Raw genomic sequence first — 25,905 nt, 5'->3', positions numbered from 1 at the left:
GGGCAGGTGTTTTTTAATTAGAGAGAGAGAGGAGAGAGAGAGAGAGAGAGAGAGAGAGAGAGAGAGAGGAGAGAGAGCTGTAACATACAAAGTAGAAAACTTGAATATACTTCTTAGTGAATTTTTACGTATGTATACACCCATTAACAGACCAGGATATAGAGCATTTTCTGAACCCCAAAAGGTTTCATCATGTCCCTTCCCAGTCTATATTCCTTCCCCTCAAAGAAAGAATTTTGTTGACTTCTACCACCATCCATTACTTTTGTCTTACATGGAAGATTCATCTATAAGAGAACTAAATGTGCAGTTACTAAAGTAGGTGGAAGGATCTAGACCCCATCTCTCTCTCGATACATATATATCTCATACAATTTGCCATTTCAAACAATTTTAAGCATACAATTTAATGGTGTTAATTACATTCACATTGTTGGGCAATCATCACCACTATTTCTAAAACTTTTACATCACCCCAAAAGGAACTCTATTCATTGAACAATGGCTGCCACTATTCCTTCCTCTAGCCTCTGGAAACCTCTAACCTACTTTCTGTCTCTGTTAATTTGCCTATTCTTGACATTTCATGTACGTGGAATCGCACAAGACCTACTCTTCTGTGTCTGGCTTCTTAGCATGATATTTTCAAGGTTCATCCATGCTGTAGCATGTATCAGAACTCCATTCCTTTTTATGACTGAATAATATTCCATTGTGTGGATATAGCACATTTTGTTCATTTGTTTGTTGATCAACACTTGGGTTATTTCTCTGGTGTGCTTTTTATTCATTTTTATTTTTTATTATTACTATTTTTTTTAACACATATATTTTTCGAGACAGAAAAGACAGAGTGGGAGTGGGAGAGGGGCAGAGAGCGGGAGACACAAAATCTGAAGCGGACTCCAGGCTCTGAGCTGTCAGCACACAGCCTGGTGTGGGTCTGGAACCCATGCATTATGAGACTGTGACCTGAGCCAAGTATGGGCGCTTAATTGGCTAAGCTACCCAGGCATCCCTCTGGTATACTTTTTAAAAAGACAAAATAATTCTTTTCATTTTCTTGATTTAAGTAACTATATGTTTGGATAAAGGTTAGATATTTTTAAAATGTAAGGGGTGAAACCAAATATGCCTTTAATAATTAAGATTGAACAGATTTTAGGGGTGCCTAGGTGGCTCAGTCAGGTTAAGTGCCTGACTTTGGCTCAGGTCATGATCTCATGGTTTATGAATTCAAAACCCACGTCGAGCTCTGTGCTGACAGCTCAGAGCCTGGAGCCTGCTACAGATTCTGTGTGTGTGTCTCTCTCTCTGCCCTTCCTCTCTTTGCATTCTCTCTCTCTCTCCAAAATATGTAAACATTAAAAAAATAAAAAGATTGAACAGATTTTATAAACATTACCTTTGGCTAGTTTAAAATTATATTGAATAAGATATTTATTTATTTATTTATTTATTAAAATTTTAAGAAGAAAATTGCTTTTATTTTCCTTAGGCAACAAGATAATTCCTTTTTTTTTTTTTTTTTTTTTAAAGTGGGCTTCATGCCCTGTGCAGAGCTCACTGTGGGGCTTGAACTCACAACGGTGAGATCAAGACCTGAGCTGAGATCAAAAGTTGGAAACTTAACCAACTGAGCCACTCGGGTTCCCCAAGATAATTCTTTTAAAGCACCTTGTACAATGCTTGGAATATAGTAAGCATTCAAAAGATTAGTTTTTAAAATCATATTTTCAGGAAATGAATGCTTTTTCAAGATGGAGCAGAATCTCTGGCTATTTCTAGCATAGGTTTATTTTACACTCTTGCACTGGAATTCAGGTCTTGAGAGTCAAAGACCATTTATTTAATATGGACTATGTGTCAGGCATTGTTCTGGACACAAGGGTCTAAGACTTTAGGGATTACTCAGTTCAACCTATCACCAGTAAAAAAAAAAAAAAAAAAAAAAAAAAAAAAAAAAAAAAAAAAAAAAAAAAGAGGGAGGCACAGAGAGAGCTAAATGATTAGTCCCTGGTCATTCTAACCACTATATAGCAAAATTGGATGTTTTTCTAACATCTGTCTTCAAATAGCAGAATTTGAATTTGATAAATGCATGTGGACTGGATTAGACAGTCTCTTCCCCAGGAGACAACATTTCCCCATTCTCCTATTGTCCATGCTGGTATCAGATATGTCCACAAATCTGACACTTCCTTCAAAAGACAGGACCTAATTCTCCTTCTCTTGTGTAACCACTGGACTTAGTGACTTATTTTTAAGGAAGTGAAAAAAGGTTGAAGTGACACTGTACCAGGTAATTAAGGTACGGTGGCTTCCTCTTGCTCTCTCTCCAGATTATTTGCTCTGCTGGAAGTTGACTGCCATGTGTGAGGATATTTAAACACTCTATGGAGAAGCCAACAGGGCAAGGAACTGAGGCCTCCAACCAAGAGCCTCGTGAGTGACTCACCTTGGAAGTGTATCCTCTGGCCCCAGGCAAGCCTTCAGATGATTGCAGCCCTCGCCAGCTTGACTACCATCTCGGGAGGCCCTGCGCCAGAACCACCCAGCTAAGCCACTCCCAGAGTCCTGGCCCCCATAAAGTGTGTTAAGTAATAAATGTTTATTGTTTAAAGCTGCTAAATTTGGGGGTAATGTGATATACAGCAACAGAGAACAAATACACTCTCTTATTATCACTTTACATTCACCCCTACCCTCACAACCTCCCTCCAATGACTTATTTTACAGTTTGTACTCTTGGGGCAATGACTGACGCCTTTGTTTCAGTTCTGATATTTTTGCTATGTTTCTTTATTGAGATGTAATTTACATACCACAAAACTGGCCAACACATTAAAAATCTGTTGTAAGAAACACATAAAAGTTATCATTTTAACCATTTTAAGCCATACAATTCAGAGGTATGTTGTGCAAACATCACCACTATATGGTTCAGAACTTTTTCATCACCCAAATGGAAACTCCCTATTCACGGCTGACAAATTTTAAAGGGTAAAAAAAAATTTTTGTTCCCCAGATATGAAATAATCAGGTAGTAGCAAAGAAGAACAATTAAATAAAACTTTTCTTTAAACGCAAATGAACCCGGAAAGAAACATCCTCAATGTGAATCTGTTCACATTCTTATACAGAAAAGAGAAACCTAATGAGATGCATTCTATAATGGATAAAATAAAATCTCAAATAAAAGTTTTACAACAACTAGTTTTGACAACTCCCTGTAAATCCACTGAGTACAGAACACCATGTTGTACTTGGCAATCAAGGGACTGGAACTGGGGACAGCCCTGGGAGCATGGCGTGGAGGGTGAATGGCTGTCATATAGTGATGGCCTCTAATCTCATGGTATTAATAGACACTGGGATTAGAAGGATCCAGAGGAACACGTGGGCTCAGTTAGTTCAGAGTATCTGCCACAGGTGAGGGAGTGGTAGGTGATGGCATTTGGACCAGCTGTTTGCCAACCCTGGCGTGGGGTAAAGGTTGGTAACAGGTGTTTTTAGTTCTAGCACCATTTCCTTCCAATCATCTTATTTTAATACAATACAAATTGGTAGTGACCCGAAAATATTGCTACTGAGTTGAAGGGTGGCTATACAAGGACCTATAGCATATTATTTGCTGGTTTTAGTTTCTAGTGTCCTATGAAGAACAGAACTGAGGGTTATTGCCAAAAGGGTATCTTTGGCAGGCATGCTTCCCTGTTTCCCTCCTGGAGAGGGTATTATGGCTTCACTTTGGAGCGTCCTCTGACTGTCCAGATCTGCAGACTATGCTCCTACCCCAGGAGGGCAGCTTGGGAACAGAAAAGCAACAGTTGGAGGATATTTACCCTAAACCTGTATTTAGCTCACTGGATTTTTAACGGTGTGCCGCTCTCTCATTTGTTCAACTGTCCATTCATTCATTAAAAACAAAAAAAAAGTATTGACCTCCTTCTATGTAACAGGCACCGGTCCAGGCAGTGGGGACACCAGTGAACCAAAGATTCCCGCTAATGGAAAAAAGAGTAGAGTGTTGGCACATATTTTTCAGAGTCTGACATTCTTCAGAGAGCATCTGTACTGATCCGCATTAGCAGGACTTTCGCGAGACTGAGAAAGGGCCGGTAAGTAAAACCTCATCCTGTTTCCCCAACCCCAGAACCTCAATACAAGCAGTAAGACTGAGAATAGGGAAAGGTGGATGTGCCCTCCTTTGCTTCACTGAGGCCCAGGATCTCAGATGCTGGCCATTTCCTTTCAAACTGCCCCCCTCCATCACCCCGGGACAAAATGACTATTTCCCGGGGTTTCTCCTCCTAGCTAGGGAATAGCATGCAACTCTTAATATATTATGAGACACAGTCACATTCATAATTAATTCCATGCAACTTAGAACAGTCTTCAGCAAACAGATGACACAGACCCACGCATCACCCACCCGGCCCCTTCGTGTCCACCACGAACATGCATGCAGAGCCAGATGTGACCACCTTCTCTGGGCAGGGCTCCAGCTCTGGTAGTGGAGGCAAGAGGAAGGCAGGCCCCAGCAGAGATCCCCAAACCGATGGTGCTCAGCGTGGAGAGGCAAGGCAGCCTTCCCAGGCACAGGATGCCTGAGTCAAAGGGAGGTTAGGAGAAGAACCACAGGGGAGAGGGGGTAGCAGGAAGTCTAGACAAAATGAGTAGTGGCTAGGAAAAAAAAAAAAGAAAACTGGGGATAAAAACACATTTCTTTACTGTAATAACCCAAACCAAGAAGCAGGCATATTGCCATGCTGACCATAACTATGAAATGGGCCTTATGCTCCATGACGAGATGAGTGACAGAGTGAGGGGTGAGCAAGGGGGGTTATTCACACGGAATGCCTGCACATGATATCTCGCAGACAGGGAGATCCCCTGGCCAACAGGACCATTAAAAACTGTCTGCTCCCCACATTTGTTACAAGAAACATGAGGCACTCCAATAAAACCCAGCTATTGGCAGGGGGAAATGTAACATCTGACTTGTGAGGCAAAAAGAGCCAGCTGCTCCAGCCTCTAGGACTCAACGAGAACTTCCTATTTCAAGTCAAGTTCCCAGCTGTCCCACACTCAGGAAAAAGCGGTTGAACTCAGCCCCCCTCTCCTCTAGACACACACCCCAGCCAACAACAGGACTGTTCCAGGTTTTATCAGCTTCTTATATGCACTGGGGTTTGAAATGAGATTCCTCAGTGTGGTTCAGAAACAAGAGAAGGACCAGGCGAACCCAGGCTGGGAGAGACACGAGATACAGGAGTAAAGGCCTGAAGTCTAACTTGTGACAGAAAAGGTGGTCTGGCTCCCCCAGGCTGCCAGAAGTCCTATACCCACGGACCCCAGGCCCCAGTGCCCTTGGGGTCACAGCGGGGGTCCTGTGCCGGGAAATACACAGGCACTGAATGTTTGTGGTAGAACTGCAGGCGGGAAAGGAGCTGCTCAACAATATGGGGATAGTCTCTTGACAGGTCATGTCTTTCTTCTGGGTCCTGATCAATATCAAAGAGCCAGAGGGTCTTGGTCGGTGGGTCTGATGAGGGTATCGCAGAATCGTTGTATGGAGACGGCGGAGGAAACCAACAGCCACAGCCTGGCAAAGAAATACAATAGTTTATTGCAGGAGAGGCATGGTAGACAGGTTCTAATTTCAGGGGTTGTGGACGTGGACACATAAAAAAGATGTGGCCCTTGATGCTGTATCTATATCTTTCTCACTCTAACTCCTGGTTCACTGCTTCACAACCAGGGGCCTCCAGGAATGTGCACGCATGTGTGTGCATGCGTGTGGGTGTGGGTGGGGGGATTTTTAGTTGTCACAGTGACTTAGGGAAGCTGCTATCAACATGTAATGGTCATGGGCCAGGGAAGCTAAGACATCTTGCAATACATGGAACGGTACCAAACAAAGAAGAGTTGTCTTACCCCAAATGCCCAAAATGTCATCATTATAAACATTGCTTAATTGTATCACAGTCTTTACCATCACACCACATATTTTAAAAATATTTAAAAGAGGTCACTTTTGGGGCACCTGGGTGGCTCAGTGGGTTAAGAAGCCACTGACTTCATCTCAGGTTATGATCTCACAGTTCATGGGTTCAAGCCCCATGTCGGGATCTGTGACAGCTCAGAGCCTGGAGCCTGCTTTGGATTCTGTGACTCCTTTTCTGCCCCTCCCCACCTTGTGCTCTGTCTCTCTCTCTCTCTCTCTCTCTCTCTCTCTCTCAAAAATAAACATCAAAAAAAATTAAAAAATAAAATAAATAAATAAAAGATACCCCTTTTAGAGAATGTGCTCAGAGGAAGCAACCACATCCCTCAGCTACACACTTAATTGAGGATATAGCTTTCAGAGAGTCTCCCTCCTAGCTACATGTGCTGTGCTTGACAGCCACGCATCTCTGAAATCTGATTTTCCATGAAACATTACAGTGGCATTTCTTCCTTTCACCGCCCCCTAGAGTTAATTCTTAACTTTTTATTTTTTTAATTTTAATTTTTTTTTTTTTTTTTTTTTTTTTGTGGTCAGGACGGTAGATCACACCATTCTTCCTCATTCAGCGGCCCCACAGGTATGTTCTGCAAACAGCAGTTGTTTAGTAAAGTTCTCCTTGATCTGGTGGGAAATGCCAAGCACCCTACCTGGGTAGCCGGTGAGGAGTTTCCAGTTCCCGTGTCTAATTGCAGCATGCAGAGATGTGTTGAAGGCTAAATATGCTGGATGAGAAGAATCATCCTTTGCTGGTGCCAGGCTTTTCCCAGGACCTGGGAAGAAACAGTTTGGGAGACTTAGATCACTGTTATTGAAATGTGTCGTTCTAAATCAACATTTAATATCCTTCCTGTAGAACAGTAGCTTTTATCCCATGAGTGTAAATGTGTATCCCACCACAGACACGAATCTTCTATTAAATATAAACAGAAAGCTATAGTTACTTTAAACATCAGTCATAAACCACCACGAATATAAGGTAATCCTAAAGAGATTAGAACGTGAATTCATCCTTAAAATTGCTGTGTTCTGTGAACGTACATCTGGCCGTGTGCAGAACAGTGTTCTGTAATAGCAGGAGAGGCTGTTTTTCGTGTGTGCATTTTTTCTTTTTGCTGCTAAATGATTGAATTAGATAAATACATTTTCTATATATACTTATAGATAGATATATGTAGATAATAGATTATAAAGTGTACATTTTAATGGAGTCTATCTCAAGCTATGAGAGTTCAATCATGCCATGACATACAGCGCTATATTTATTTTTTTAACCACAGTTATGAAAGATAAAAGTGAGCAATGCTCAGTTCACTATTCAGACAGGATAATTATGGGTATAAGAACAAATTGGTATACAAATTATTGGTTATTAACACGGATTACATTATCATTTTGGGGTCTTATACTAATTGATCATCAGGTTTTAGGGGGAGCAATTAACTCCCCCACCTTCTTGAATTTGGAACCAATTGAAAGGTTAGAGGCCAGACAGTTGGAGCTAAGATATTGCCCTTGTTACTGATAAAGTTGATTAGAGAGAACATAGCTTCAGATCTGTGGCCGAGAGGCCTTGCTAATAATTGACTCTTGACTTAGAAAGACTAAATCACTCATCCCTGATCCTGCTGGACACCCACTGGGCTCCCTCAGAGCTGAGAGCAGACCAGAGTGCTTACATATATTCTGGGGGCAGGCAAGCCCCCAAATGAGACAGACAGAAGAGTCTGAAATGAGCATGCTCAGTTCCTTCTTTTGGGTAACTCCCTCCTTGGCCTACTTGTGAGGAGTGAAATAGGTGTAGAAGAGAGACCTGAGTTCTGCTGTAAAGACCCCGCTGGATCTGTGAGGGCAGGGTATGCAGGTCCCCACCTCACTCATACCTGAGCATGTTTAAAAGCCTGCAGTTTAGGGCCTAACCATAAAATAGCTAGTCTGTTTCAAGTCCACATTTACCTGTCAACTTTTCAAACCAGGTCACAGCAATCACCTAGGGACGTTTCCAAAGGCTGCCAGACTGCCCACCCAGTGACTAATAGCCTTGTGTGTGCTCTGTCTGTAACAGTGCACTCTCCATCATGGCGGCCGGCCCGTCTGTCCCCCATCCTGTCATAAAGGACTTTGGGAGTGCCCTGCTTCCTGCTAGAGCGGGACTTGTGTGCTACTGCCCGGGGCTTCCTGCAGGAGCAATGGCAGTGGTGGAAAAGGCAGGGTCCCGTTCTTCTGGTCGGTCTTGTGGAAATGACCCTAGAGACGCATACTGGAGACAGAGCCAATAAATGTTGGTGGTTTCAGACCTTAGTCTTAACAATCATGTACCGACAGATTGTTAGCACCAAACAGCAAATCTCCTTGACGTTTTTTCTCCGCCTGCTTGTGGATGTTTCGGCTCCAATATAAGCGGATGTTTGCTGTGATCGAGGCGCAGAGGATGTCTATCATAGGAAATATGTTCTTAAAACACAGACTGTGTTAGGACTGTGAGCCCTCATGATTTACTCCTCACAAGTTTGTGTAAAGGCCACATTTTGATACCAAAGGATGTTAAATAAAACAAGTATGCTTTGCTAACATAAACAAAGAGAGGAAATTGAGCTATCTCAGCTATACTCATATTTATATACATTTTTTCTTAAAACAAACAGGAACGTAAAATACCTAAACAATAAACAAGCCTAAGACTAAACGATGAAAGATGCTATTATCGCAACTCTATTTTTTTTCTTATTGAGAAGTTAAACAAAGGGAACATTACAAGAAATAAGAGAACTCACACTCTGTGAGCCAACACCTAGAAGGGACAGATGTTAACATTTTGTTATATTTGCCATTAAAAAAAAAAGGAAACAGAACAATGAAAATGAAGTGACAGTTCCCATGTGATGGTCTATCCCCACCCTTAATCTCCGTCCCTTCACCCCCTGCCCCTGAGGCTGCTGCTATCATGGATCAGGGTACAGTGTATCCTTCGGCGATTTAACAGTCCGGTTACACATGCATGTGCCACAGAATAATCTACAGTCCCCTTTTATACTTTAAAAATGTACGCGTATATGTTATGCCATACATACTCTGCAACTTGCTTTTTTCAATCCACTTCAGTATTTTCAGAGCTCTGTGATTATGCTTGTGAATATTATATTCCTTTTAACTGTTTAGTATTTCACTATATAGAAACTCACATTTTATTTACCCATTTCCCTGTTAGGCATCAGGTTACTTCAATTCTTCTTTTTTTTTTTTTTTTCTCTTGTACACTATTCTGCAACGAGCATTGTTGCCCACGTCCCCTTGTGCACACGAGCAAGCATTTCTCTAAGGTGTGTGTCTGGAAGCAAAACTGTCCACTTGCAAGGGGCACACGTTTCCAACTTTACAACACATACTAATTGGCCCTTGTGCCAGTGACGTCTCCCCTTCTCCATATCCTATACCTGATACTTTCAGACTTCAAGTTGTTGCCTATCTAAAAATTTTTAGAATCTTCACCTTTCCTTTATCACTCAATCACCAAGAATTATCTTTCTTTTTTCTGTGTCAATCCAAGGGTTGTTTAAAAAAAACATTTTAAAATAACACCCATAGAGAAAAGTGCACTAATGGTGCTGATGAAGACTGGATCCTCTCCTGTGGACACCAGCCCACTCAAGAAACAGGATATTACCAGGATTTCAGAAGCCCATGTCAGCAGCCTCCAGTCACCAGCCTCCTCTTCCAAGGTAACTGCCATCCATCAGCAGAGACTCTTCCTGCCTGCTTTTGAACTTTGTACAAATGGAAACCATACAGCATGTTCTCTTTTATTTCTGGCTCCAACTGATTTCATAATGTTTGTGAGACTCACCCTTGGTGTTGAGGTTCAGCCTGTTCCCAGCACTTCATTCATTTTGACTGCTGGATGTGATTCTGTTCCATGAAAATTCCACAACATCTTACATTTAGGCATAGAACCCACCAGGAACTGATTTCTGCGCACGAAGTAAGGTGGGACTCAAGATTCATTTTTCAAAGATGGCTATTATCTGACCAAGACTGTTGAAAAGATTGTTCTTTGCTACTCATCTTCAGTGACACCTTTGTCAAATATCTTATTTCCATATGTGGTGAGTCTGTCTCTAGAGCAGCATGGTCCAAATAGAACTTTCTGGACTGTTTTATGTCTGTCGTCCATTGCAGCAACCACTAGCCGGGTGCTGAGAGTATTGAGCATATGAAATACAGCTAGTGTTGGGACGCCTGGGTGGCTCAGTCGGTTGAGCGTCCGACTTTGGCTCAGGTCATGATCTCACAGCTTGTGAGTTCAAGCCCCGCATTGGGCTCTGTGCTGATGGCTCGGAGCCTGGAGCCTGCTTCAGATTCTGTGTCTCCCTCTCTCTCTGCCCCTACTGCTCTCACACTCTGTCTCTGTCTCTCTCTCAAAGATCAATAAGTGTTAAAAAAAATTAAAAAAAAAAGAAATACAGCTACTGCAACTAAGTAAATTAATTTAAACTTTAATTGCCTTATGTGACTAATGACTACTGCATTGGACAGGCCAGCTCTAGAGTTTTTATTCTGTCCCACTGGTCTATATGTCTGTCCTTATGCTATTACTACACTATCTTAATTACTGTAGATTTACCATATGTTTTTCTATCTATGTCCCCGAATTTGTTGTTCTCCCAGATGGATTTCACCATTATTGGCTTTTGCATTTTCTTTTTTTTTAATGTTTATTTATTTTTGAGAGAGAGAGAGAGAGAGAGAGAGAGAGAGAGAGAGAGAGAATATGAGTGGGGGAGGGGCAGAAAGACAGGGAGACACAGAATCCGAAGCAGGCTCCAGGCTCGGAGCTGTCACCAGAGAGCCCAACGTGGGGCTCAAACCCATGAACTGTGAGATCATGACCTGAGCTGAAGTCGGATGCTTAACTGATTGAACCACCCAGGCACCCGTGTTTATTTTTTTTAAATTTTATTTTAGGGACAGAGAGAGAGAGTTCGCAAGCTAGCAAGGGAGAGGGGCAGATGGGGAGAGAGAATCTTAAGCAGACTCCACGCTCAGTGTGGAGCCAAATGCAGGGCTTGATCCTCGACCCCGGGATCATGGTCTGAGCTGAAATCGAGTCCACAATCAACTGACTGAGCCACCCAAGGGTCCCAGCCTTTTGAATTTCAATATAAATTCTAGGAGTAGCTTGTTAAATTTCACAAACTAGCAACTGGCTACTGGGATATTGATTATGATGGTATTAACTCCAGGGATCAATTGTGGGGTATGGCTGTCTTAAAAAATTGAGACTTACAATTCATGCGTGTGGTGGATCCCCATAATTTCTCTTCATCGTATTCTATGATTTTCTGTGTAGACGTCTTACATGTCTTTTCTTAGGTTTACTCCCAGTTGGTTAATGTGTTTTAATACCGTTATAAACAATATTTTAAAACAGGAGTTCCTGGGTGGCTCAGTAGGTTAAGCATCCGACTTCGGCTCCGGTCATGATCTTGTGTTGGCTCTGTGCTGACAGCTCAGAGCCTGGAGCCTGCCTCGGATTCTATGTCTCCCTCTCTACCTCTCCCTTGCTCTCTCTCTCAAAAATAAATAAATATTTAAAAAAATTTTAAAAATACATATTTCATACTCTGAATTAACACAATTGACACTTTTACATATTGACCTTGTTTTTAGTGACTTTGCTAAATTCATTTATTAATTCTAATGCTTTGTTTATAGTCTTTGGATTTTTTATGCATGCTATAATGTCACCTGCAAATATTGACATTGGTTTCTCCCCATAATAGATCTTTCAGTTTCCTTTTTCTTACCTTATGACATTGTACAAAATCTCTAGTATAAATTTGAATAAAAGTAGTGATAGTGAGAATTTCTATCTCATTCCTGTTTTCAGGGGAAAAGGTTTTACTATTTTACTGTTAAGTATGATATCAGTATAAAAATCTTTGTAGCTATGCTTTATCAGATAAAAGAAGATCCATTCTACTCCCAGTTTACTAAGTTTTTATCATAAATGGGTGTTAAAATTTGCCATATGCTTTTTCAGCATCTGAAAATATCACACAATTATTCATTTGTCTTTTAGCACAATTAATTATACTTATTGATTCCTTTTCTTTCAATGTTTATTCACTTATTTTTGAGAGAGACAGAGAGAGAGAGAGAGAGAGAGAGACAGAGAGAGAGAGAGAGAGCACGCACAAGCAGGGCAAGGGCAGAGAGAGAGGGAGACACAGAATCTGAAGCAGACTTCAGGCTCCCAGCTGTCAGCACAGAGCCTGATGTGCGGCTCGAACTCACGAGCTGTGAGATAATGACCTGAGGCAAAGTCAGACACCCGACCGACTGAGCCACCCAGGCACCCCTCTACTTATTAATTCTTAAATGCCAAATCAACCTTGCATTTACAGAATAAACCTCCTTTAGTCATGATGTTTGTCCTTTTTATTTATTGCTGGATTCACATTTTGTTCAGAGCTTTTGCACCTATGCTTCAATTTCTCTATTAATTTTTTTCTTAAAATATTCTTGTCATCTTTTTGAGTCAAGGTTACATTGGTCCTATAAAAGGAAGTGGAAGTGTTCTCTGAAGAGTTTGTGTCAGATGGTTGTTATTTCCTAAATACTTGGAAGAGTTCATTTGTAAAGGTATCTGGGCCTCGAGTTTTCTTTGTGGGCAGGTTATTTATTAATTTAATTTCTTTAACAGATATGGAACTATTCGGATCTTTTATTTCTCTTTTTCTTAGTTTTGGTAAACCGTATTTTACTGGGAATTTGTCTAGTCACACACATTTTCGTTTCTGTATTATCTTTAATGTCTGTAGCATCTGTAGTAATATCTTTTCATTCCTGATGCTGGCAGTGTGTGCTTTTCACTTTTTTTCCCCATGATAAATTTTGTTAAAGGTTAATTGTATTTATTGGTCTTTTCAACTTTTTTTTTTTTAATTTTTTTTTTTAACGTTTATTTATTTTTGAGACAGACAGAGACAGAGCATGAACAGGGGAGGGTCAGAGAGAGGGAGACACAGAATCAGAAACAGGCTCCAGGCTCCAGGCTCTGAGCTGTCAGCACAGAGCCCGACACAGGGCTCGAACTCACGGACCGTGAGATCATGACCTGAGCCGAAGTCGGCCGCTTAACCGACTGAGCCACCCAGGCGCCCCACAAACTTTTTACCTAGTAGTCCCTCTCTGTAGTATATTAGCTTTCTATTTCATAATTTTGCCTCTTCTCTTTATTATTTCCTTCCATTTCCTTTCAGCTCACTTTGCTCTTCTATTCATAGCTTCCTGCGTAATTAATTTTCAGCACTTTTTCATTTTTGATATATACATTTAACACTATAAGTTTTCATCCAAGCACCTATTTATTTATTTATTTATTTAAGAATGGAGTGTACTTTATTTTTTATTTTTTTAATTTAACTTTTTTATTTCTTAAAATTTACATCCAAATTAGTTAGTATATAATGAAGCAATGATTTCAATACATTCCTTAATGCCCCTTACCCATTTAGCCCATCCCCCCTCCCACAACCCCTCCAGCAACCCTTTGTTCTCCATATTTATGAGTCTCTTCTGTTTTGCCCCCCTCCCTGTTTTTATATTATTTTTGTTTCCCTTCCCTTATGTTCATCTGTTTTGTCTCTTAAAGTCCTATGAGTGAAGTCATATGATTTTTGTCTTTCTCTGACTGACTAATTTCACTTAGCATAATACCCTCCAGTTCCATCCACGTAGTTGCAAATGGCAAGATTTCATTCTTTTTGATTGCCGAGTAATACTCCTTGTATATATATATAGATATACACACCACATGTTCTTTATCCATTCATCCATCGATGGACATTTGGGCTCTTTCCATACTTTGACTATTGTTGATAGTGCTGCTATAAACGTGGGAAAGCACCAATAATTCATTTTTATCTTGCAAGTTTTAAATATGCACGTTTGTTATTCAGGTCAAAACATTTTCTATTTTTTGTTGTGATTTCCTTTCTGAGTCATGGATTGTTCAAAAGTGTATCACTTAATGCCCAAACATTTGAGAAGTTCTTATTATCCTTTCGTTATGAATTTTCAGTTTAATTCCATTACATTTAAAAAATATATCTATGACTTTTTAGAAATAAACTTCTAACTTTAGAATCATGTTAGATGTACAGTACATAATTTAAATCCTTAGCACTGTGTTTCCACTTGCTTTATGGCCCAGTATGTGGTCAACTGTATAATGTTTCATTCTCACTTGAAAAAAGAAAAAAAACATCTATTCTCAAGTTGTTGGGTGCAGTGATCCATATATATTATAGTTTGTTAATTATGCTGTTCAAATATTTTATATCTGTACTGATTCTATAGTTTGATTGTTCAAATAGTTACTGAGAGAGTGATGTTGAAAATTTCTCACTGTGACTGAAAATTTGCTTTTTTCTCCTCCAAGTTTTGTCATTTTTTGAGACTATATTATTAAGTACCCATTTGTAAGCATTATAATTTTCTGGCTGATTGCTTTTTGTATAATTTTGAAAAGCCTCTCTTCATCTCCAACGACACCTTCTTCCTTTAGTCTACTTTATCTGATGTACACATATCCTAGCATTAGTTGTCATCATTGTTGTTAGTGTTTGCATATTTTATTTCTTTCCATCCATCTCATATGCAATACAAGGAAGTATAAAATGGGGTGATAGGCAGGATAGTGGCTCCCAAAGGTGTCCATGTCCTAACCCCTCTGGAACCTGTGGAAATGTTACTTTACATAACAAAAGAGACTTTGCAGATATGTCTAAGTATAAAGACCTTGAGATGTGGAGGTTATCTCAGATTATCTGAGTGGGCCCAATCTAACTATGAGTTCATAAAAGCAGGGACAATTTCCTGACTTTGGTCAGAGGGAGATGTGGCCACAGCAGAAGAGTCTGAGATACCGTGTTGCTGACTTTGAAGACGGAGGAGGGGCCACGAGCTAAGGAATGCGGGCAGCCATCAGAGGCTGGAAAAGGCAAGGAAATGGATTCTGTATTAGACCCTCTGGAAGGGTACAGCAGTGCTAAAACCTTGACCTTAGCCCTGCTCCCACTTGTGACCTACAAAACTGTCAGACAAGACACCTGTGTTCTTTTGAACCACTGAGCTTGTGATAATTTATTACAGCAGCAATAGAAAACCATACACGAGGAAGCTGTGTATTTGTAATCTTACAAAGCAATTAGAAAGATATTACATATGAAATGGTCAAAAAAACAACATCAGGCAGAATATAATTAAGGTCAAACAGTAAATATTATAAAAGATCATGGTAGGAAGAAGATGATACAGGTTAAAGTGCACAGGAAGGATGGATGAAGAAAGTGGGACTTTCGGTAAGACCTGAAAGATATACCTCTTCGTTATCTACCACTCTGCCCTCTTCCTGTGTGAAAAACATATATGGTAGTGGGGCACCTAGGTGGCTCAGGTGGTTAAGTGTCTGACTCTTGATTTTGGCTCAGGACACGATCTCCTAGTTTATGGGATCAAGCCCCACGTCTGGCTCTGTCAGCCCTGCTGACAGCTGGAGACTGCCTGGGATTCTCTCTCTCTCTGTCTGCCCCTCCCCTGCTCGTGCATGTGCGATCTTTTTCTCTCCCAAAATAAATAAATAAACCTTTTTAAAAAAAATGTAGGGTATATGGGGTACCTAGGCGGCTCATTCGGTTAAGTGTCTGACTTTGGCTCAGGTCATGATCTCACAGTTCATGGGTTCGAGCCCCACACTGGGGTCTGTGCTGACAGCTCCGGGCCTGGAGCCTGGTTTGGATTCTGTGTTTCCCTCTCTCTCTGCCCCTCCTCCACTCATGCTCTGTCTCTCTCAAAAATGAATAAACATTAAAAAAAAATTTTTTTTAATATGGGGAATGGCCTGGATCTGATTTAGTTCTATAACCCCAAAGTCTTACCCCACGGCCAGCCATATCAATGAGAAGCATCACTGAAACAACAGATAACCGAAAACTGGATAAACAGAAGGTGAAGAAGGGATTTTTAGCCTGAAGAATGAGAACAGAAGTCTCGGTGATGGAGGGTCTCTGGAGGACAGGGAGGGAGGTGCTGTTGGAGGCTTCGGTGGGATGGTTGGGTGGATGGGGTGAGACAGCTTCGGGGAGTGTGAAAAGCCAGAACTGTCACTTTTCTTCTCATCAACAGGGGGACACAAGAGGAATTTAAATATTATTTTTAATTAAACTTTTCTTCTAATAGCTTTATTATGATGTAATTCACATATGATACAATGCATTCCTTTAGAGGTAAAATTCAATGCTTTTTAGCATATTCACAGAGTTGTACAAGCAGCCTGACGGAGGAGAAAAGGACATTGGATTTGTTAACCCCTGGGCAGGAACTAGGGGTCCACAGAGAAGCATAAACTTTTATCTTTTCCTTCTGAGGTGAAGGCCACCTCTGACAAAATAAAGGTCTCTGGACAGACAGAGATACTCAGTTATAAGATGGACCAGTCATGGGTACTGATTTTGGACATTAGTGAAAAATTTTAGGGCAACTGAAGGAAATCACTATCTTACATATTATGTAGTAAATTTATAGAGCTCCTAATCTGGGCAACCTCTGGAAATCTGAAGGAGTCCAAGCTTCTAGAATGAGGTCGGGTCAATGGTTTCAGGGGAGAATGTGTTCTCCAGAGCCAGCAGGGGTTCCAGAAGTACCTTGGGAGTTGCATTAAATGGGATGGCGAGTTAGTGGGCAGGGTTCAGGTTCCCTGTCTTCATTTCATGCAGCACTGGTTAAACCTTAAGGAAGAACTTGTAGTATTTGCTAAATATATTATACTTCTCTACGTTTTTGTTTGAAAAAGGGGTCTGCAGCTAAACTATAATTGGAAAGACACTAATTAGTGATGGGTGATGGATTCGCCAAATGGGGAAGGGACTGAGAGGTGCCAGGGGATGCTTCTGATTTCCTGGTGTTCGTGAAAGGCAACCTTATTCTTTTGACTGGACAATGTATCCTCATGACTCTTTGGAAACCACTGTCTAATACAGTCTCTGATTTTTTTCTATGTAACTTTTATGTTTATTGTATGTAAGTTGGAAACACAAAAACATATGAACAAGAAAATTAAAATTAGCTAAATTTACTGGCTGCTGTTAACATTTTGGTGTATAACCCTGATGATTTTTAACTATGCAAGGCTTAAGTAAAATAAATATGTTAGCTGACTTGCAGATAAGAAGAGGAAAGTTGATAGAAAACAAAGTTTTCACGCCTAGAGAAAATCAGGCAGGGTAATAAGGAGCCCCAAGTATTAGCACAGGGCTGAAGGGGACGGTCTGGGTCTCTTCCTCTCTGGGATGTAGAATGCATTGGGTATGGCTGGAGAATGCGGCTTGGGAAGAGTTAATGCTGTGGCCCTGCAGGAAAGCGCTGCTAGGGATAGTAACCAGCATGAGGAGAGGGCCATGTGACTGAAGTGAAGTCCCTGCTGTCCCCTCTCCCAGAAGGCCACAGTGCACAGCAGTAAAGAGCACGCCCTTTTGGAGCAAGATTGCTTGGGTTTGAATTTCAGCTCCATCATTCACTGGCTGAGTGAGCTTCGGTGTTAGCTGAACTCTCTGGACCTACATTTCCTCATCTGTAAAATGAGGATAATGGCATCTATTTCACAGGACTGTTGTGGGGCTAAATATGATGATACATAGAAAATGTTCATTAGTACTATGTCCAGAATATCTTAAGTGCATAATAAATGATTTTGATGCCAGTTGTGCGATCTTGGGCAACTTTCCTGACTCCCCGTGCCTCAATTTACTATATGAAAGTAATATAAGAGCAAGTGAGATAAGGCATATCGAGTGCTTAACAGAGTATCTGGTATATTGTAAGGCTATTATTAACATTGTCAACATTAAAGATAATAACGCTAATATTAAAAGCACTTGCTACTTGCTTATAAACATAAAATGTTGTGTTAAGTGTACCATGTATGTTAGCTCATTTAATCCTTGCACTAGCTCTATGAAGTCGGTAATAATCGCTGGTAAAAACTGTCATTGAGTGGTAGCTGTTAGTATAACACAGGTTTTTTTCTTATATATCCTCCTTTTCTGAAGACCTTACAAAGAGGAGAAAAGCAGGCAGAACTCATTATTAAAGCAGAAAAAAAAAAAAAAATGAAAAACCAAAACCCAAACCAGGCAAACCACTTCTCTGGTCTGGGTCTGGAGAGGACCTGTATTTGCTCCCCAACACACGTTCCAGAGTTTGAACAGGGATGGCGGGAAAAGCGTTAATGGCGAAGCTTTTATTTGCTACTTCAGGGTTTGGTACCTTTTCATTTCTACTGAGCTCTTTCTGTTTTTGATCACGTTTACAATTTGCAAAGACCAGCTGAAAAGTTTATTCTACCTCTGGCCACCCATTTTATTCTTCCTGCTTCTGCTGGGATGTCATCTCCATGCTTTTAAGGCATATGTAGTTTTACTTAGAGCAAAACTTACTCACTTGGCCTAAGTGGGAAAACCTCCCAGCTCTTCCAGATATTTGGTGATCAAGGTATCCTGTCAGGTATGTTTTTTTAAGGAACGGGCAAATTTGTCAGCTTATTATGTGAGTCAAATGTGCCTCTTAAATAAAACACTAAAGTTTTATTTACACTCAACATTTGACCGGCTGACCAATTTCTTCATGGCTCAGTCCCAGAAAAGTTCAAAGGATCGCCAAATCAAAGTGAAGTTCAAGTCACTAAGGCCTTGCTGTACCAGCTAGTCTGCCAGCTAGCCCCACTGCCCACAGACGGTGTGCCCTCCATAGTGCATTTGGGCTACAGCTGCCTGGGCGCTCTCAGCGAACACGCGGATGAAATCTGTAGTCTGCTCACGGTTTGACACATCCGGGAAACTGCAGGCCCAGGCCCTGGCTGCCTCTCATCTCGCTGTGTGGTAAGGACTGACGTACCCAGATGCAAATGTGTTCATGGTTGTCTTGATTCTTGTTTTTTCAACAGTCATTCTAGACCTCAAAATAGAAGTATTTCTCTAAAAACAGTTCCCAATAAAACATGGGCTAGAACCCCATGCTCTGAGCTGATGCTTGATTGACCCTTTCTGCTTAATTTTCAGGGATGGTAAAAGCCCCCACTAGCCATATGGCTCTGGCAGCTCGCAAGCTGGGATTTACAGAACAGTTAGGGATTTACCAGTGGCATTCCCTATACCTTACTCGCTATTTTGAGAAACCACTCATAATATTCTGAGAAACCACTGTACATTTTCATAGCCTGTAGAATGAATAACCTATTAAGTCACTTAGCCACTCTGAATTTCCATTTCCTTGTATGTAAAATGAGGAGAAAAATAATGCCTACCTCATGGGATAATTGTGAGGACGGAATGAGATCCTTTGGGTGGTGAGTGTTCTTTGCATTGTAAGTATAAAAATCCCAGTCACAGGTCTCTTGAATTTCCACAGCAGTTGCCATAGGGCAGGGTACATGGATAAACTAATTGACCAACTGAAAGAAATCACTTCAATTTAGGCTGAACCTATGGCCTTTGATTGACAGCCATCAAAATCAAGGCGTGGTCAGCTGCCCAGACCTATAACAACAGTGAAATCTGAACCAGGTGCCAATGGAACAACATATTATTAGAAAATTGTGGGGAACAGTGGTGCCTGGGTGGCTCAGGTGGTTAAGCATCTGACTCTTGGCTTCGGCTCAGGCCATGATCTCGTGGTTCGTGAGCTCAAGCCCAGCATTGGGCTCTGTGCTGATGGCCTGGGATCCTGCCTGGGATCCTCTCTCTCCCTGTCACGTTCTCTCTCTCAAAATAGATAAATAAACTTTAAAAAAAGAAAATTGTGGGGAAGAGAGGATGGGGGGAAATGGGGAAGTCAAAAGGTACAAAGTCTCAGTTATGTAAGATGAATGAGTCCTACCTAGAGATCTACTATACAGCACAGTACCCACAGATAATACTATATTATGTCCTTAAAAACTTGCTAAGAGGGAAGATCTTATGTTAAGCATTCTTATCATACACACACACACACACACACACACACACACATAAAGAAAATAATAAGAGGGTGGGAAGAAACTTCTGGAGGTGATGGATATGTTTACGGCATAGAATGTGGCAATGGTTTCATGTAAGTATACTTATCTCAAAAGTCATCAAGTTGTAAATATTAAGCTTTTACATATTTTTAAATATTAAGTTGTAAATGTACAACGTTTTCCATGTCAATCATACCTGAACAAAGTGGTTTTAAAATGAATGAAAAAAGAATACTGTGTGGAAAAATAACAACAACAAGGCAATACCATCGAAATTATGTATGTTAACTCAGAGGTATGGTTAAAATTGGGAAAATGGGGTGAAACAGATCAGGGATTCCCAATTCTGGTTGTGCATTAGGATTACCTGACCCCCGCAGTCACCTTAGGACTTAACTATGGTGCCCTGAGCTCAGCAAAGCTCAGCAACTGGCTTCTTGGCAGCCTAGCCTGGCCCAACATCACTGCCTGGCTTTCTGTCACCTTTAATGACCTGAAATCAGCATCTTCAGCAACAGCAGCATCTACTATGCTTGCAATGGTCTTGACACAGCTCTTCCCTCCAGACAAATGCCACACAGCTGCCCATGGTACATAACAGCTAAAAGAGTTGTCCAACCTCCACCTGGGCTCACCACCAGCAATCCTCAGAGGACCCTGGGGGCCCCATGGACCCCAGGGTGAACACCAGTGGCCCAGGGCACTCTGCTGGATGCACCCACATGGGCTCAGGGGCAAAGTGAGGGAGTCTAGAGAGCCATATCAGCACTGGGGTCCAGTGGAGCTGGTTTGTGGGCCACATGCCCTTTGCAACTTCAGGGGTACTCCCGTCCCTTAGGGCCCATGAGCTCTGCTAGTGTGTACCCCTGAGAAAGGTAAAACAGAGAGGCCTGACTAGCATTAAAAATTCCCCACCAAACTCATCCTGCCCCTTATTTCTGGACTTAACCTTGATTGCTGCAGGTTTTCTGTTACACCCACACTGCTTTAGAATCCTGTCTCTCCTTGGCGAAATCCTTACTACACGAAACAGGAGTGTTGGGGAAAATATACCAGACATAAAGCTAATCAGAAAAAGGTGAGGAGGAATATTACAGATGTTATTTATTACCTACAAGGGAAAAATCAAAACGCTCATAATTTTTATATAGGCACTCCACATGACATATTTCAAACAGATCTGGGTTTATGATTTTTAGTTTACAAAGTCAGTTTCTCCAACACCTACTCATTCAGTCCATATTTGATATTTTAAAAGTCCTAATGAAAAAAGAGCTTTGATGTGGCTTGCTCAGCCTAGACAGAGTTCAAATGTTAATCATTATTGAATTGTGCATAATAAGTATTCAGAGAATGTGTGTGCCTGTGTCACAGGGAACTCCAACACTTGGTTAATGTCTGACATTAACCAGGGGTGTGTCAATTGAGCACTGAAAATCCAAAAAACAGAAATCAACCATTCAGTGAATCCTCAGCTCATGACTGTCCTAGAAAGTTTAGCAATTTACATCTGAAATGGGCTGTCCAGAGATCCTCTCATACTTTGGTTCAAACTGAATCTTGAATAAATGTACTATTTTATATTGCTCATTCATCTGCTTATTAAACAAATCCTCATTTTGTTGATCACTCTACATGCTTGAGTCTAAATCTTCAGAATGAGTAAACCAGGGCCCAGCAGATAATAATAATTGCATTAAAACACCATAAATTCTAAACCAGTGGAACAATCATTTGTTGGCTGAGTGAATAAAATGTGCGACATGTGACATGCTAGATGATTCCAAAGGAGAAGCTAACTGCCTGGGAGGATCCAGGAAAGTGGTGCTCACTGAGCTGGGCTCTAAAGGACAGGATGAAGGTGGCAGATAAAGAAAGTGTGACAAAAATGATCCAAGGAGGGGAAGTGTCTGTCTTCTTGAAATTTTCTTCTCTCTGTGATGTCTTGCTCCTTTTCAGCCTCTAAAGGAGGAAATGCATGCAAAGTACTTAATCACAGTGCCTGGCACAGAGAAAATGCTCGATCAGGGGTGGTTATTATTTCTACTTGAGGTTTTTTTGTTTGTTTTTTCTTCTTAATGTTTATTTTTGAGAGAAAGAGAGACAGAGTGGGAGGGGGAGAGGGGCAGAGAGAAGAGAGACACACACAATGCGAAGCAGGCTCCAGGCTTTGAGCTGTCAGCACAGAGCCCGACGTGGGGCTTGAACTCACGAACTGTGAGATCATGACCTGAGCTGAGGTCGGATGTTCAACCAACTGAGCCACCCAGGTGTCCCGGCTTGGGATTGTTTTTTAGCCTCCTTTGCTTTTTCTTCTTTCTCTGTTCGTCTCTTAAATGTTTTCATTCCCCAGATTCAGTGCTCAACATTCCTCTGGGTATTCTAGGCCCCCAAATCTTATCTCCTACCCAGATCACTCTTTGTTGTGTCCAACTGCCAGTGCCTCTAACCCAGGCTTAGATGCCAGGCACCACGTGGCCAGAGCCAGGCCTTCTGGCATCATACACACATTGTACCTCAGCCACGTTCCAATCCCGCATTTGTAGATAGGGAATTGGACATCCATCTTCCAATTCTAGCCTAAACCATCAAAACAGGTTCAACTGCTTCAGCTTGTCCCTCCTCTCTCCTCCAGGGACAATAGCACATGTACTGTCTCTGGCTCCACCTCCTTTCCACTGCCCCCATGAGCCACTTGGCCTTTTTTCAGCCTGTGCCCAGGGTGAGGAATAGAGGTGGCAGGCAGAGAAATCCTGTATGTCTCCCCATAAGAAGCTTCTACAGGAAGCTCCTCTCTGATGTAGCCTACACACGGCCAAGTCCGGGACTCCCAAGCTGGGTGCCCTGTCTCCACATCTACCTTTTGTAGTTACCATGGCAGAAACATTTGCACTGAGAAGAGAAAGGGGTAGAGTGTGGAACCCTGGAGAGAACCAACATTTGAAAGGCAATACAGAAGGAAATGAGCCTCCAAAAGACTGAGGAGGAGGAGTTAGATGGGAAGAATGCCTCTGAAGCTGGGGGAAATATTCCACGGAGGACATGGTTACTGCCAGAGAGAAGGAAAGTCTGAGAAGGCAGGGAAGAAGAACGGTGGATTTCGTAAATAGGATGTCAGTGATGACTGTGGAGACAGCAATTTCACTGGGCTTGTAACGTACAATACCCCAAATAAACATGCGCAAGGGATCCAGTAAGCTTGTAATAACAAAGATAAGACAGATAGAAGAGTGTGTCTTTTCTCTAATCATCCTCCAATTAAAGTCATAACAGATGATCATTTCCAGGTCTGACATCATCATGTGCCAACCGCCGTCTCTGTTCTGACCCTGCCCCACAACAAGCTAACTCAACGCAGAACTATGGGTATCCAGTGGATTCACATTTTTAGTTTGTTTCTCTCTAAATACAAGCTTTTAAAGTAATTGGTAGAGTCCGTCAGCAAATAGCTATAAATAGGCACTGTGTATATATAAAAAAGGCGAAACTAACCAGAAATATTCATCTTTAGCCTGTGATTAAGATGATGAGCATGAACCAGGCTGGGGATGAAAGAAGACTCCCCCGCCCCCCAACATGGCATTTAGTGAAATCCCAACCACAAAGCTTCATGGTCCAAAACGCCTTGCTGAAGGCCTCACTTTTCCTGTGTTGTACAGTTCAGATTCCAGTGCGTGTGAAGGACGTGTCTAGGCTCTGAGCACGTTTTTGGATAAGGATGAGAAAAAAAGGTAAGTTGATACTTAATCTGGAAAGGGGGCCGTGGCATGAGCCCGCGATGGCTGTCAGGTGGACCCGGCCTCCCCGGGCAGGTTGGTGATGCCGTCCTTCCTGACCCCAGGCCTCACACTGTGAGCAGTGCCAACAACTGCAGTGCGGAAAGCTAAAGCTGGTTGGCACTCTTCCAAGGACAGAACTGCTATCCCACAGCCCAAACCCCGGCCCGTTACACGAACCCTATAATCACTGAAATGAGGACCACTAGGTGCTGCTTGCCAAAGGTAAAAAAGCGAAAATCTGAGACGACGCTCTCTAGCTACCCTCGTTCTTGGAAGCAGCCTGCTCGAAACTAAGGATGTTTTAAATTTGGGGACTACCAGGGTCTCACACGAACCAGGATCCAGAACACGCTCTCTGTTTCCAAGGAAAACTGGAAGCGCATGTGAGGAGGTAGGCAATGATGGTGTCTTTGCTCTGCAACTGACTGAGAGAGAATGAAGTGTTAGGGACCTGCCACCAACTTCTTCAGACCCACTTGAGAAGATCCGCTTCCAGAGAGCAACCCCCTTCGACGCTCATGCATTTGTAGATGCTGATTTGTATCTGGCAGTTTGATTAGGGAGTCCAACAGACAGACTTCCAGAGATTCCCGAAGCCCCAGGGTTCTGCCTAAAAACCCGGTGTTAGCAGTCACATCCATGATCCCGGAGTGCTTCCTGAAGAGTGCTGGCTGTCAGCCCACATTCGGGAAGTGACTCACAGAAGGGGCAGAATCTGACCCTGAGCTGGCCATCCCAATCTGGAGAGACACTCTCTCCCGACCAGCCATTTGCTCTTTATGTGAGGCCCAAAGCAGGTAGGAGGGACTTGACACTCAATATGGCTACCCTTTCCCTTTCCCCCATCCACTGTGAGCCTGCTCACATTAAGGGATGATGTGCAGAGCTAAATCCCACTTCTGGGACTTGCATCTGGAAAACCAATTAAGATACAGAGAAAAAGAAGACAGAACTGAATTTTCCATCTGACTCAAAGATGTTGAGAAGCAGGTAGATTTGGAAATGGGATGGAGGGGCCCACTATCATGGCGGGGGGCTCATTTTACTGCAGTATTGTGCTCTAGGCAAACAAAACCCCACAGAGCTACAGTAAATTCTGAAAACATGGTTTTTTGCTCTGATGCTCTCTCCTGGCTCTAGTATGGTTTGTCACATGAAGAATCTTGATAACATGGAAATTTTTAAAAAGATACCAAGGGTATCACCCCTCCCTCTTGCAACCTCTTTTTGTGTGTGGGGAGGGGATGGGAGGGGGAAGGAGCACTGTAAATTGGAAAGTGGGAGTATTTGTAACTAAACACTCCATGACAAACCCAGAGCTGGGCAGAAGAAGCAAAATAGGAAGCTGGCCACAGAAGGTTAGACAGTCACTGGCAATCTCTACTCCCCACCCAGCACTTTGCCCAAAGGTCTGTCTTCGGGGCTCAAATTCTCAGCCAGACTATTCCTCCTGAACTGACTAAAGCTTTGCATTTACGAAGGTATCACGTATTAAAACAACAAGAATGTTTTGAACATCTGCTGTGTTGAAGGAGCTGTGCAAGGTGTCACAGAAATGATAGAAAAGCATTCATTAATTAGGTTTTTTTCTGAGGATGTGCCGGGCACAATCTTAGATATTGAGTATCTTAAGAAGTTTATAAATTAATTGGAAGGATAGATGTCAGTAAAAGGCAATCAATGACAAATGCCAAAGGACTGGTATATAATTTAAATAATTTAAGCATTAACTGAGCACCTAGTATTTGCAAGCCATTGTGCAAAGGGCTTTGCGGAGCGTTACAGAATGCCAGAGACAGAAAGCTTTTTTATGGCTGGTGGAGAAAGGGAAAGCTTCCTGGGAAAGGGTAGACTTGGGAACGAGGACTGGCACTGAAGGACTGGTAGGATTTGGGGAGGTGGACAGAGAGGAAGAGGTGGTCCCAGGCAGAGGGGAAGAACTTGGGGCAGGAGGCCCCCAAATCCGTGCCGTGTCTGGAGCACAGTCACAGATCCTGGCTGACTGGAGGGGGACACATTAAGAATAGTTCGGGAAGGCTAGGTTGAGTCGGTTTCCCCAA

The 25,905-nt window shown here is 42.0% G+C and overlaps 1 protein-coding gene across 2 annotated transcripts in view; it reads right to left on the bottom strand.

Annotated features, from left to right (window-relative positions):
* Positions 1-2,784: 2,784 nt before the first annotated feature.
* ARSB (arylsulfatase B) overlaps positions 2,785-25,905 on the bottom strand; it is a 178,054-nt gene continuing 154,933 nt past the window's right edge. The window contains exons 7-8 of one of the 2 annotated variants that reach the window (XM_058728898.1): positions 6,661-6,783; positions 2,785-5,608 (exon numbers count right to left, since the gene is read on the bottom strand). In XM_058728898.1, the coding sequence (XP_058584881.1) occupies positions 5,343-5,608; positions 6,661-6,783 (389 nt within the window). In that variant the 3' untranslated portion in view covers positions 2,785-5,342. Of the gene's footprint in view, positions 5,609-6,660; positions 6,784-12,165; positions 24,271-25,905 lie in introns of those variants that run through there. The other variant, XM_058728890.1, reaches the window with a different exon arrangement.

Source organism: Neofelis nebulosa, chromosome 1 (genome assembly GCF_028018385.1).
Source record: "Neofelis nebulosa isolate mNeoNeb1 chromosome 1, mNeoNeb1.pri, whole genome shotgun sequence".
NCBI lineage: Eukaryota > Metazoa > Chordata > Mammalia > Carnivora > Felidae > Neofelis > Neofelis nebulosa.
Note: the sequence above shows the minus strand (reverse complement) of the source record. Positions and strands in the feature narration are given on the sequence as shown.